This window comes from Castor canadensis, chromosome 10 (genome assembly GCF_047511655.1).
Source record: "Castor canadensis chromosome 10, mCasCan1.hap1v2, whole genome shotgun sequence".
Lineage (NCBI taxonomy): Eukaryota > Metazoa > Chordata > Mammalia > Rodentia > Castoridae > Castor > Castor canadensis.
In genome coordinates, this window is record NC_133395.1 from 66,661,095 (window position 1) to 66,672,504 (window position 11,410).

General features: G+C 37.7%; 1 protein-coding gene across 2 annotated transcripts; it reads right to left on the reverse strand.

The window, feature by feature from the left end:
* Positions 1 to 928: 928 nt before the first annotated feature.
* On the reverse strand, positions 929 to 11,132 carry Nhlrc3 (NHL repeat containing 3). 2 transcript variants are annotated; one of them, XM_020184530.2, is made up of 7 exons: positions 10,989 to 11,132; positions 10,133 to 10,285; positions 9,696 to 9,843; positions 7,477 to 7,677; positions 5,287 to 5,378; positions 3,810 to 3,922; positions 929 to 3,194 (listed from the first exon to the last, which is right to left on the reverse strand). In XM_020184530.2, exons 2-7 carry the CDS (start codon positions 10,238 to 10,240, stop codon positions 2,927 to 2,929), a joined length of 930 nt encoding a protein of 309 aa, XP_020040119.2. In that variant the 5' UTR covers positions 10,241 to 10,285; positions 10,989 to 11,132; the 3' UTR covers positions 929 to 2,926. The 2 variants fall into 2 exon arrangements, with proteins under 2 accessions (XP_020040119.2, XP_020040118.2); XM_020184529.2 differs by lacking the exon at positions 10,989 to 11,132 and adding an exon at positions 10,640 to 10,982.
* Between the last annotated feature and the right edge of the window lie 278 nt (positions 11,133 to 11,410).

The following is an 11,410-nucleotide window of genomic DNA, read 5'->3' on the forward strand; positions in this document are numbered from 1 at the left end:
TTGCTACTGTACCAAGATGGGGTTGGAGGATAGACTTTATTAATAGAGTTTATCTGGGATTTTGCTGATTGGGGTTGTTGCTTTCTTGTAGGCCTTGTGAACTGGTTGTTTCTTCCTCAGATTATAGTTTGAATTTCCCATGTGGGAACATCCCTTGAGCTTGGCACCTCCTTCCTTCCTCATTTCGCTTGCTCTTGTTTTTTTGTTCCTACCATGCCTCCCTAAGCAGGGGGCTTTCCTCCACCCATACAGTAAATGCCAGGCAGAGAAATAATTTGGCTTTTTTAAAAATAAATAACCCATTTTTATTATTTATAAAATAATCAGTTATCATGAAGCAAAACTACTTTTTAAAAAATAGTAGCAAGAAAAGTAATTCTGTGCTACTGTGAATGCATTTTCTTTTGTACTAAACTCACATGATCAGATTACAGATTTGCCTTTGTTCTGTTAGTTCGAATTACTGAATTATTTTAAATTTAGAAAAGTCCAATTAAGCAGTAAAGATTTCCAACAACTCTTGGAAAATGTGCTACCTATAAGCCAATTTCCTCAAGATGTGAGCTGCAGGAAAAGAGGAAAAATTACAAGTATGTTAAGACTAGCTTCAATGTAAAAGTATAAAAGGTCACATTTGCCCACCTTTATTTCAAGAAATGCTATAAGCAGAGCTCTACTGCCCTCTATTGTGTTAATAATGCAACGCACACAAGTGCCAAAATAGGTGCTTCCCAGAAAGTCCCCAGAGGCAACAGTTAAGTTGGTTGTTTCCCCAACTAACATGGAACTACTAGGACTGAGGACATTGCCTAAGAGCCTTCTCATGTTTGCTGTCACATAAATTTTGTTGAAAGAATAAAGATGAATTATTCTGGCTTTTAAAATTTTTTATTTGATTATTACTAAAAATATATGGTAGCAAATAAAACAATTTAAAACAGGACTTTTATTTAACGTTGGCTGTTTTAGTTGATCCTACTTTTAGCCCTACAAAAAAATCTGTTTGAAGCAGTTTTTTTAAGTAACATAAACACAGTGATGGTTCCTCTGCTTAGCTTAGGCTGTATTCATTTTTTTACTGATTGACAAATACATTTTTAAGACTCAGTCTTATAGAAGAAGTAAGGAAAGATACCTATTGCCTTTACTTTTCTAATTTGGAACACTTCCTTCTCAAGAACAAACCTAGAAAGTGAGACATAAAGAGGTTTCTCTTTTACTGCAGAGATACAGATCACTAGCTAGTTATCACTGTCAGCTGTACCCACTCTCACTTCAAAGAAGCATAGTTATATAAATCTTCCAAGCAACCACTAGCAATATTTTTGCATGTTAGCTTATACTTTATGAGTATAAACAGGGGAATGGTATCTTACCACCAATCAGGGACCTCATGATTATTGAAATTCTTTAATGGAGTAAGAAATTATAAACTGCTTCAATCTTTAATTGAAGATCCAGATAATACTGATTCTTCTTTCCAAAATTTTAGTATTTTTTAAATGAAAAACACACTTCTTATTCATCTAACCAATTAATCCAAGGAGAAAAAAGTAAAATACTATGATTGCAAATATGCTAATGAAAGTATAATAAAATAAACACTTTTTGCAAGACATACAAAAACTATTTTCAGCAAGTTTTCTAAGGTTCTAGTATCAAATAAATTAAACATTTTAGAAATGACAACATTAGTTTGTATAACCTACATTCCTTCGAAGAGGCATTTTGTCATAATGGACAAGGAGAAAAGTCAGCTAAGACTTCTCTTATACTACACAATTCACCGTAAAACTGGGGATAAAGAGTGAAGATGATGTGAGCAGAGGGGAAGAATGATTTGAAAGACTGTGATATGGCAACGTTCCGCCAAAACCTGTAATAAACTAGAACAAGGTGGAAAAAATGGCCCTAACTAAGGAGGTACTACTCAGATGGGAGGTGGGGGTGGAAAAATAATGGAATTTTAACAGCATTAAGTATTTGGCACATCTCCATGTAAATTATCCCAATTTCTTTGAGGTAAGACAAATGTTATGAATGAATTGAGTTCACATTAAAAGAAAAAAACAGAGGACGTTTTGAGAAGAGACCTCATTTTTAACACTGACTTTTAAAAATTATCTACTTACTTGTAAAAAGTCCTTTCAGTAAAGCACTTAGATGCCAGCTGTTTTTTTTTTTCCTTACATTTAAGGGTTACCATTAAGTATATTATAGATTTAAAAAAAACAAGTCAAGTTGGACTTTTACAAAAAGGCATCAAAGCCTACCAAAACGCACAGTGAGTTTGTAATTTGGATGGCGCTTTCTCCTTCTCATCCCCTGGCCAGTTCCTTGTAAGTATTCAGGTCCTAGCTTGAGCTCCTGTTGCCAGCAGTTTCATGAGTTCCTCAGTCAGATGCAGCGCTCCCCCTTCTAAAGCTCACTACACCTGAGTGTTGCTGCTCTGCGCCTGCCCACTTACCTCGCTACTGGACTGTAGGCTACACAAAAGGCAGACAACTCTGCTTCTTTAATTTTAAATCTTTAGGACTACCATTCTTATGTAGCCCATCCTACTCACAATCTCTCAAACAGTCCACATTATGCAAGTTAAAGAAATTGGGGGATGCTGGTTCTTCACATGAAATCAATAAGTTGTCCTATGCACATATTTTTAGCTCAGGAGAGTTAATATACCAGAGCAAATCACTAGGTTACAGTCTTAGTTCCCCTTCCTGCAACCTTTTTAAAGTTACATTTCCTTCATTAAAATATTCTTAGGCACTTATCTAAGTCCCAAGCAAACAAAAAGACAGGCCTCTTAATAACATAAAAACAGATCTTTCTGGTACAAGATCAGGTAAAAAATAAACAAATTCTTATGCTTGAACATGATTTTTAAGCACTTAACAAATCTGAGAATCTGAACTGCTACTTATCTCTAGGAAAATAACCACTCAGCACCAAATGCAGGAACATGGCTCTTCAAAGGGACATATTTTTGTATTTGTTTTGCCCCAATTTCTGCTACATAGATTGCTCCAGTCTTTCTGTCGATTTCTAAGAGATGTGGCAGAACTTGATCTGGTAGTTGGATAGTGTGGATCACAGAACAGTCCCCGATGCTTCCTGCAGGGGGCGCTGCCATGACTGACAGCCTGCTAAGATTCAGCTGGGCCACAATCAAGTACTGCCCATTGGGGGTGAATCTAAGGAGAAAGACATTGCACATGATAAATCAATATAAAATAAACCTAAATGTTTATTATTAAACATCTTAATCGCCTACAGTGCTAAACAATAGGTATCTACTTGCTGGATGATCCTTTTAAGGAGAATTTAAACTTAATCTAATTCTGTGGAGGGAGTAAGAGACTTGTGATAGTAGACACAGGAAAAGATTAGCTTAAATTAAATATATATATATGTGTATATATATATATATTTTATACACACACACACACATACATATACATATCATAGTACTAAACAAAATGAAACTAACAGAAAACTGGCACCAAGCTGGGCCCAATTTTATAGACTCAAAATTTCTTTTGCACTTAAAAACTTGCCAAAGGCTGTATAAGGTGCCTGACACATATTACCTCTGATTCTGAGATTCTAGAGAATGGGGAGTTTAACCCTTTTCTTTTTATCTGGGATTTGAAAATCCCACATATCAAATTTCTCTGTGCATACTTATTTCCTTCCATTTTCCCTTGCTTAAAATTAACAGTATTTTAAACTTCCACCTGTCTCTTCAGAGAAAGTGAGTCACATAAACCAACTAAGACAAGCACTTTAAAATAAAAATAAACAGTTACCTGACTGAAGATGGTCCCTCTTCTATAAAACAATTATTCCATGTTCCTAACCACTCTCCAGTGTCTTTATCAAATACTTGGAGTCTTTTATTTCCTCGGTCTGCAACCCATACCTGAGAAACCAAAAATATTCAATTGGGAAAGATCTGAAATATGAGAGGAAAATGAAAAGACGGTATTATAAAATCAGATTTCAGATGAGGAAAAACTAAATTTCAAAGGGTAAAAGCCTAGTCTAAAATGCATTGACAAGTGAGAGTCACAATTGTATCTATCATAACACAAAGCCCTCAGCAGTCCACCTATTGTACTAAATGTGTGAATACCTGAAATCCTGGAGTCCTCTGCTATCGTGCAGAGAAGTAAAGATAAAGCAACAACACTCATTCATCCTCTAACAAGCATTCCTTCACTGGGTACTGCCAACTTGTTAATTCCTGGGCTAGGCAACAAGACAGAGAAAAGGAGCCCCTCTCAGCTCAGCACAGCCAGAAGTCATAATACAATCTCACTAAGCCATATCTGTTATTATCAAGGTATGCCAAAGTACTGAACCAGTTAAATGAAAACTGGTTGGAATAGGCTGGGATAGGTCAATCACATGTAAAGTAGGATAACAGGCTTAATTTAGGCTATACGCTGTAATGAGTTACTAAAGAACTGCTAGTATAAAGCAAGAAGGTAAGATGAATTCCAAATGACATTTCACGTGTTGTGTGTGTGCAACTTATGGCACAGATAAAGTGAGATGGTTTTTGTTATGTGGTTAGGGCTATAGAAAGGCGGGAAGATTGAACTGGAAGGGAGGGCCCACCCTGCTGACCTCTACCTCCCTTCTCAGATCCTTGGTTTCCTTAGGTTTAGTTTCAGGCACTGTTTCTTTAAGGTAACCCTATCTATATCTTTGTGCTAATTCTAGTAGCCATTGATTTCATTTCTACGTAGAAACAAAGAAGGTAACTCCAAAGAAGCGATATCTCTGTTAAAGGTGAGAAAAAGCAAAAAAAGTGGTAGTAGATAAGGTTGGAAAAGAAGAAATTGATTGAAATTTATTGGTCAAACTCTTTGCTTCCCAGTGGAACTAGTGAGAACAAGTGTTCATCTATGTGGTGCTTTTCCAGGCTTTCAAAATAAACCTCTCCCATCCCCATTTTGATCAGCACATTTTTTTCTTTTGAACTTAATATATTTCAAACACCTATAGTAGTGCTTTCCTAGTAGGAAGGAAACATTTCTTTTCAGGCAAATTTATGTTTGAATCCACTGTTTGTTCCTTTTATCAATTAAGTGAGATAAAAGATCTATTCTGCTTATTTCTAAATATCTGGGGAACCCCTCTTAGTACAAACCCAAACATTTTTAATAGAGAATGTGTGCATATACCCACCACACATACACACACTCACATGCCCAGACTCCTTCACTCACAAACCCACATGCAGACACATTGTTCCAGACGCAATGACACTACATTTACCCGACCAAGTGAATCAAGAGTAACACTGTGAGGTATGTTGAATTTAGCAGGTCCTGTCCCACTTTCTCCATGCAGCCAAAGGATCATGAAATCTATAAATAGCAAACGTAAGATCAGTGCAACTCATGGGTTTGTGTGCTATATTTTGTAATACAAATTGCAAAAAACTATATCCATTGACTATTGACTATGCTCTCGGTGACACATCCATTTGTCTAACTCTTATATTGCTTCAAGATCTTAATATACTTTAATTATCTCTGCTTGAAATTTTTATGACTGCCTCAAATCGTTGTTCAGGGTTCATGTCATCCTCTCCCTCCAACTGGTTCCCCTTTCCAACTTATCTGTTATGGTATTATTTCAATAAGCTCAAAAATTCACATTGTTTTTATAGCTGTCTCCCTTATTAACCACTTTAGAGTGTTGAACTGTGGTCCTCCAAAAGATAAGTCCAAGTCCTAACCCCTAGTGCCTGTGACTTGCTTTAGAAATAGGGTTTTTGCAGATGAAATAAGTTAGGGATTTTGAGATAAGATTATCCTGGGTATAGAGTAGGTCCTAAATTCCTTTAAAAGAAAGAAAGGGGAGATTAGAGACACAAAAATAGGGAGAAGGGGCCATATGCAAATGGAGGCAGGCTAGGTGGCAAACACATGTAAACCTAGCTATTGAGGAAGGGAAGGAGCTATTTAGGAGGTGGAGAAAGGAGGAAAGGATAGAAGTCTGAAGCTGGTTTCAGACAACAGCAAGAACTTATCTGAAAAATTACAAAGCAATAAAGAGCTGAGAGTGCACAGATGAAGTGGTAGAATGCCTGCCGAGCAAATGCAAGGCCCTGAGTTCAAACTCCAGTACCATCCAAAATAAAGGATGGAGACAGAGATTGGAGTTATACTGCCACAAGTCATGGGGCAAGGAAGGACTCTTCCCTAGAGCCTTTAGAGGGTGCCTTGACCACCCTAATTTTAGACCTTTGGATTCCAAAACTATGAGAATAAATTTCTATTGTCTAAAGCTACCTGTTTTTTGTAGCATTTTAAAAAATAGTAATCACAGGAACCAATGCACCCATATTCAATCTGTCTCTTAAATTAGGTTGCTTCTTCCTTTCATTCAAGTTTTTGCATTCTTGCTTTACCTCACCCTACCTCCCTTTAACTGTTAATGACCAAACTCATTACTAAGTGGTCAGCTGATTACATAGCCTCCAAATGACAGCACTCACTAAAAACCTCAAACTACAGACAAAATATGGCTCTGAAATCCTCACAAAAGCTTTTAAGACATCCCAAATCATACTTTCCACCACTCAGAAAGCACATTTCCTGCTAAAGACCATCTGTCAGACATCATAAGATAAAGCCTCCAGCAATTCTCCCCCTACTCCTTCCTTTTCCTCTAATCAAAAGCAGTTCAGTTCAAGGACTGCTCCTTCATGAAATCCTGTCCTATTTCTCCAGCCAATTTAGTCTCTCTCACTCTTAATTCCTACTTTATTTTAAAAATTGTTATCATAGATTACTTTTAATTGTCTCATCCACAACAGACCCTCCCCTACTGTTGCTACTGAGGACACAGAGCAGGGCACTAAACAAGATGCTTGCTGATTAATCAGCCTGCAGGACACCTGACTCTGGGGTTCCAGGTTCCTAACTTCTCCATTCTTTTTTAGGATTTATTCATTGTATAGGGGTTCATTGTGACAATGTGACAATTCCCAATAGCCTTCTTCTGTATGTTCAGTAGATTGCTCCCATCATCTCCTCCCACACCCCCTGCCCCACTTAAAGCAACCCCAAGAGGTTTCATTGTTCTATTTCACATGTATACAAAGCCCATCAACCATATTTTCCCTCACCTTCGTCTCCTCCATGTACCCTCCCTCTTCTTGTCCATTCTTAATTGGATAGGATATCCACTTATCTCTTGAACCCACAATAAATTCTCACACCCCCCAGTTCATTTTGGAGAAGACCTCTATCCTTTGGTGAAGAACAAGCAGGCCTGTTAGAAGAATCATTTATTGTTGGCAATCCCACCAATCTGTTTTCCAGTGCTCTCCTACTAATGCCTTTAGTCCTTTACAAACAGCTTCATACATAACACTGTTACATTACATCTAGTAACGAATTAAAACCAATTTACAAAATAATATTCTTATAAAAACACAAAAATTAAGCCATGTACCTTGGGACAGTTTGATCAATCTATTATTCAATCCTCCATCTCCATCCACGATGTAAATATCTTTCGTGTCCTCTACATATAATTCTGCAGGATTATCAAACTGCAGGGGATTCAAACCAGAGCCTTTTTTGCCTGGAGTACCCAAGACTTGAACAAGATCACCAAATGAATTGTATTTCTTAACAGTATGACCATAGGATCCTGTAAAGACAGACATACATGTCTCATAAATTAACATCACTGTACAACCTTCACACTTTTCATAGAAGCTGAGAGCAAAAATGTGACAGAATAAATTATTTGTAATAAAAGGTTGACAGGCTCAGATAATTAAATTTTACAGGAAATAGTCTCTTCATAAGTTACAATTAAATTTGTTTATGAATAAAATCTTGGCTATAGCAAAACAAGTAGATTCTAAATTTAAATAAATGAAACAAAATATTGATTCATTATATAGAAAGCTTATAAAGTTAACAAATTATTGGTGTACAATTTTCATTTTTAGTCTTACCACCTTGAAAGAATGAATACTGCTTCTAAAAGAAATCAATAAGCAATCCTAAAAGGAACAACTTACATTCAAAGCTGTTATTTCAGTCATTCATGGGCAGCTGTTAAATTTTAGTACATCCACAAGAAAATTCTCTGTCAATAACACAACTTTTAAATTTTTATTTTACTTTTAACACAGTTTTTTTTTTAAAAAACTATACTTTCTCCTAGTGAAAACAAATTCAAAATTGAACCCATTAACTTTTTCTTTGTCAGAGGAAAATAATCTTTTAGTTAAAACGATCTTATAAGGAAAGGACTAAAGTAAAATATAAATAAGTGAAAAACGACACAGCAGTTAACTCAAGTTGAAGGCACACAAGACCAAAATAACAGATATTCACAGTACTCAGTGGACACATTAGGCTTACCAAGAAAAAAGTGAATCAGTTTGCATTATGATTCTATTTTGAAAAATGTATCTATTATTATACTTGATTTGGACACTTAAGACAGTTTCCAGCAACAGTAAGAGAACTCAAAATCATCAAAGAGCAAACCTCAGAGTTTCTGATGAATGGGCAAAAGGAATAAAGTACAAGTCAATAATTTTTAATGGCTAATTTACAGTCATGTTTTCATTAGAGGAAATCAATTCCCTTGAAAAATGGGAAAGAACACAAAACCTGGTTTTCAGATCTGTGGGTGGAAAATGAGTGCAATGGAAATAACAGAGAGATCATAAATTACATGAACAGAGGAAGTTCAAAGAAAAGTCCTCTGACAGTGCATAAGGATGGGGGGAAACAATCAAATCTCATTGCAGTCTTACGTCAACTTAGAGACAGATACTCTAGATTGTTTTAACCAGAATTTTATCACCCAAAACAAAGCTTAAAATAAATGGGTTATCCACCACCTGAGGCCCAGAACCGTTTGGGTGCTAAGACCATGTGTGGTAATGGCTCTACTTATGAAAACTGAGACCTTATTAATTTGCAAAAAATGGTAACTTAATTAGCCAGAACTAGGGAAGCAGTATGTCCTTCAATTCAGGAACAAGCTGGGCCAGGAACACTAGAAATACTGTATTATTCATTCCTTCTTGAGTCCTTACTTATCAGGCTGGAATAGGCAGTTCTCTTGTTCAACCTTGTCTTAAGCACAGGTGAACTGCTTTCTCTGAAAACTTTTTCCATAGCTATAAATTCAGTTGTGTTTACTTAATTTTAAAGCATTATCTACTAAAAACGTTTGATGGAAGGAAGACTTCAGTCAGTGGAATTTCAAAACCTAATTTCTGCAAATCTCAGCATTCTGGGCACAAAGCAATATGGCTGGTAAAAGAAAAAAAATGGTGAAAAGAACTGGTAAAAGGAAAAAAAAATCAGAGTCAAGGATTCCACTTATTCCCTTTAAAAAATTGCCATTTTATTTGACTTCACAGAGAGGTGTAGACTTATCTAATTTGAGAAAAGTAACTGATTTAAAGAAGAAAGATCCCTTGACAAGTGTAAGAGAAAGATCACACTGATTATAGCCTCCTTGTTTAATTTCTTGATTCTGCAGAAGTACAATATAAAGATTTTTAGAAACAAGTGAATTTGTGAATAAAGAAATTGTGATTAGATTTGGCAACTCCTGATTTTGAAACATACAAGCAAGAGCATGGGCAAAGATGTGATTTCTAGCAAGGTAATTTAATACATAATTGCTACACCTACCACTTCCTACATCGGTGATCCAGACAGATTGTTCATGTGATGTGCTGGATGCAAACATACCATGAGGTGTGTCAACTGTGTAATTCCAGGCTCGTAGGAAATATCCATCCTCTGTGAACACTAATACCTTTGGAATGTTATCCCCTCTCTGAAGGTATACAAAAATAACTGCTTAGATAGGATCAGTTTTAAGGAATGGTAATCTTCATCTTGTCAGAGAGAAAATCAGTAATATTTAAAAGACATCCACTTCACAACTTAACAATATCACTATCACATTCAAAATCAAATTACTTGAAACCAACTCAAAAACAAGTTGCATAGCTAGCATAATATAAATGTATATGGCTACTTTAAGGCAGTAAAACAGAAAGTCTGTTATTTACTTTACAATCATACTTTAAGGAAAAAAATTTTTAAAAGCCGATTTTACTTACTTGGGCTACATAAACCAATCCGTGGAGGGAGTCAACTGCAACACAAAATGTCGTGCCAGTGAAGTATTCTGAATACTTAGGCCAGCCCAAATCAAGCCTGTAAAGCATTTTCTCCTTTCTCGAGGAAATTTGAAACGGAAATTTCCTTAAAGCCTTAAATAAAATCGTAAGATTAAAGTTCAGTTTGCCCTCAGGGTAATGAATAAAAAAAGAGGTGAGGTGGCGATGAAGCTTATTTTTAATTAAGCATGCTTCGACAGAGTTTGCTGGACTTAAATTACTCCAAATCAAAAAAAAAATAGGTTTTTACATCTAAAGACCAAAACGGTCATAATAAAAGTTTGCAAATGATGTGCGTGTAACAGGAGCTGGGGAAGATGACAAAATACCATATGCACACTTGTTAACACTGAAAGACATGGTGCTGGCTTTGAGCCCACCTGTCAGGAGCTGGGGCCACCAGGTCCCTGCATGCCTGTCCCCAGGGTCACTCACGGCTCAACTCACCGAAGAGTCACAAAAACGCGAATGCAATGCCAGACATGCAAGAAAAAAGACAGCGCCGGCCACGCAGACCCAGAACCTCGCCATGGCCACAGCGAGGGCACCGGAGGATCCACAGGTGGCTGGGGCGGCCGGGCAGCCTCAGGCCCGAGCCGTTCGTCCCGGCACAGAGTCAGAGTCAGTCCTGATCCCCAGGCTGAAGCCCCTACCCACAGCCCGTCCTGGAGCCGCGGGCTTTCAAAACCGAAGGGACTAGAGGATTGGACGAAAACCACCCGAAAAACCGAGTTCCGGGTTTCTGGCCGGGTCCCCGCCCCCAATTCAGGTGCCAGGAGGATGGCCCAGTGCCCACCCTTCTTCATCCCTTGGGGTTGGTCCACGCTTCACACTTCTCTAGCCACCAAAATGGAGGTGCCTGTAGATATTCCTTATCCTCTTGCCGTCCATTCTTTAAAATTCAGGTTCAATAATCAACACATGGCACTATAACACTGAAAACAAAAGGGAGGGTGACCTAAAACAGTGGCTCCCAGGATCTGAGAAGAATTTAAACCACATTCTTTGCCAAAACCTACAGGCATGCGCTGTGGACACCGATGTTCCCACACCAGGAACCACCCCCCCACTCCCCCCAACTGGCTTTCAGGGATCAGCCGCCTAAGCTGGTGGCGCAGAGTTGAGTTTCCTTGGGCGCGACGGTCTTTACTGAAGGTCCCCGTGAGCCGGTGGGGTCTGTAGGGGTAACCCGACAGGGCGCCCGGCGCTGTGTGCGCT

Excerpts from the sequence above, each read along its gene's own strand:
- Nhlrc3 (XM_020184529.2), bottom strand. The coding sequence starts at position 10,723 with ATGGCGAGGTTCTGGGTCTGCGTGGCCGGCGCTGTCTTTTTTCTTGCA. Across the intron at positions 9,844-10,132 it reads GATTGGTTTATGTAGCCCAA|AGAGGGGATAACATTCCAAA; the intron begins GTAAGTAAAATC and ends GTATACCTTCAG. Across the intron at positions 7,678-9,695 it reads GATCACCGATGTAGGAAGTG|GATCCTATGGTCATACTGTT; the intron begins GTAGGTGTAGCA and ends CTGTCTTTACAG.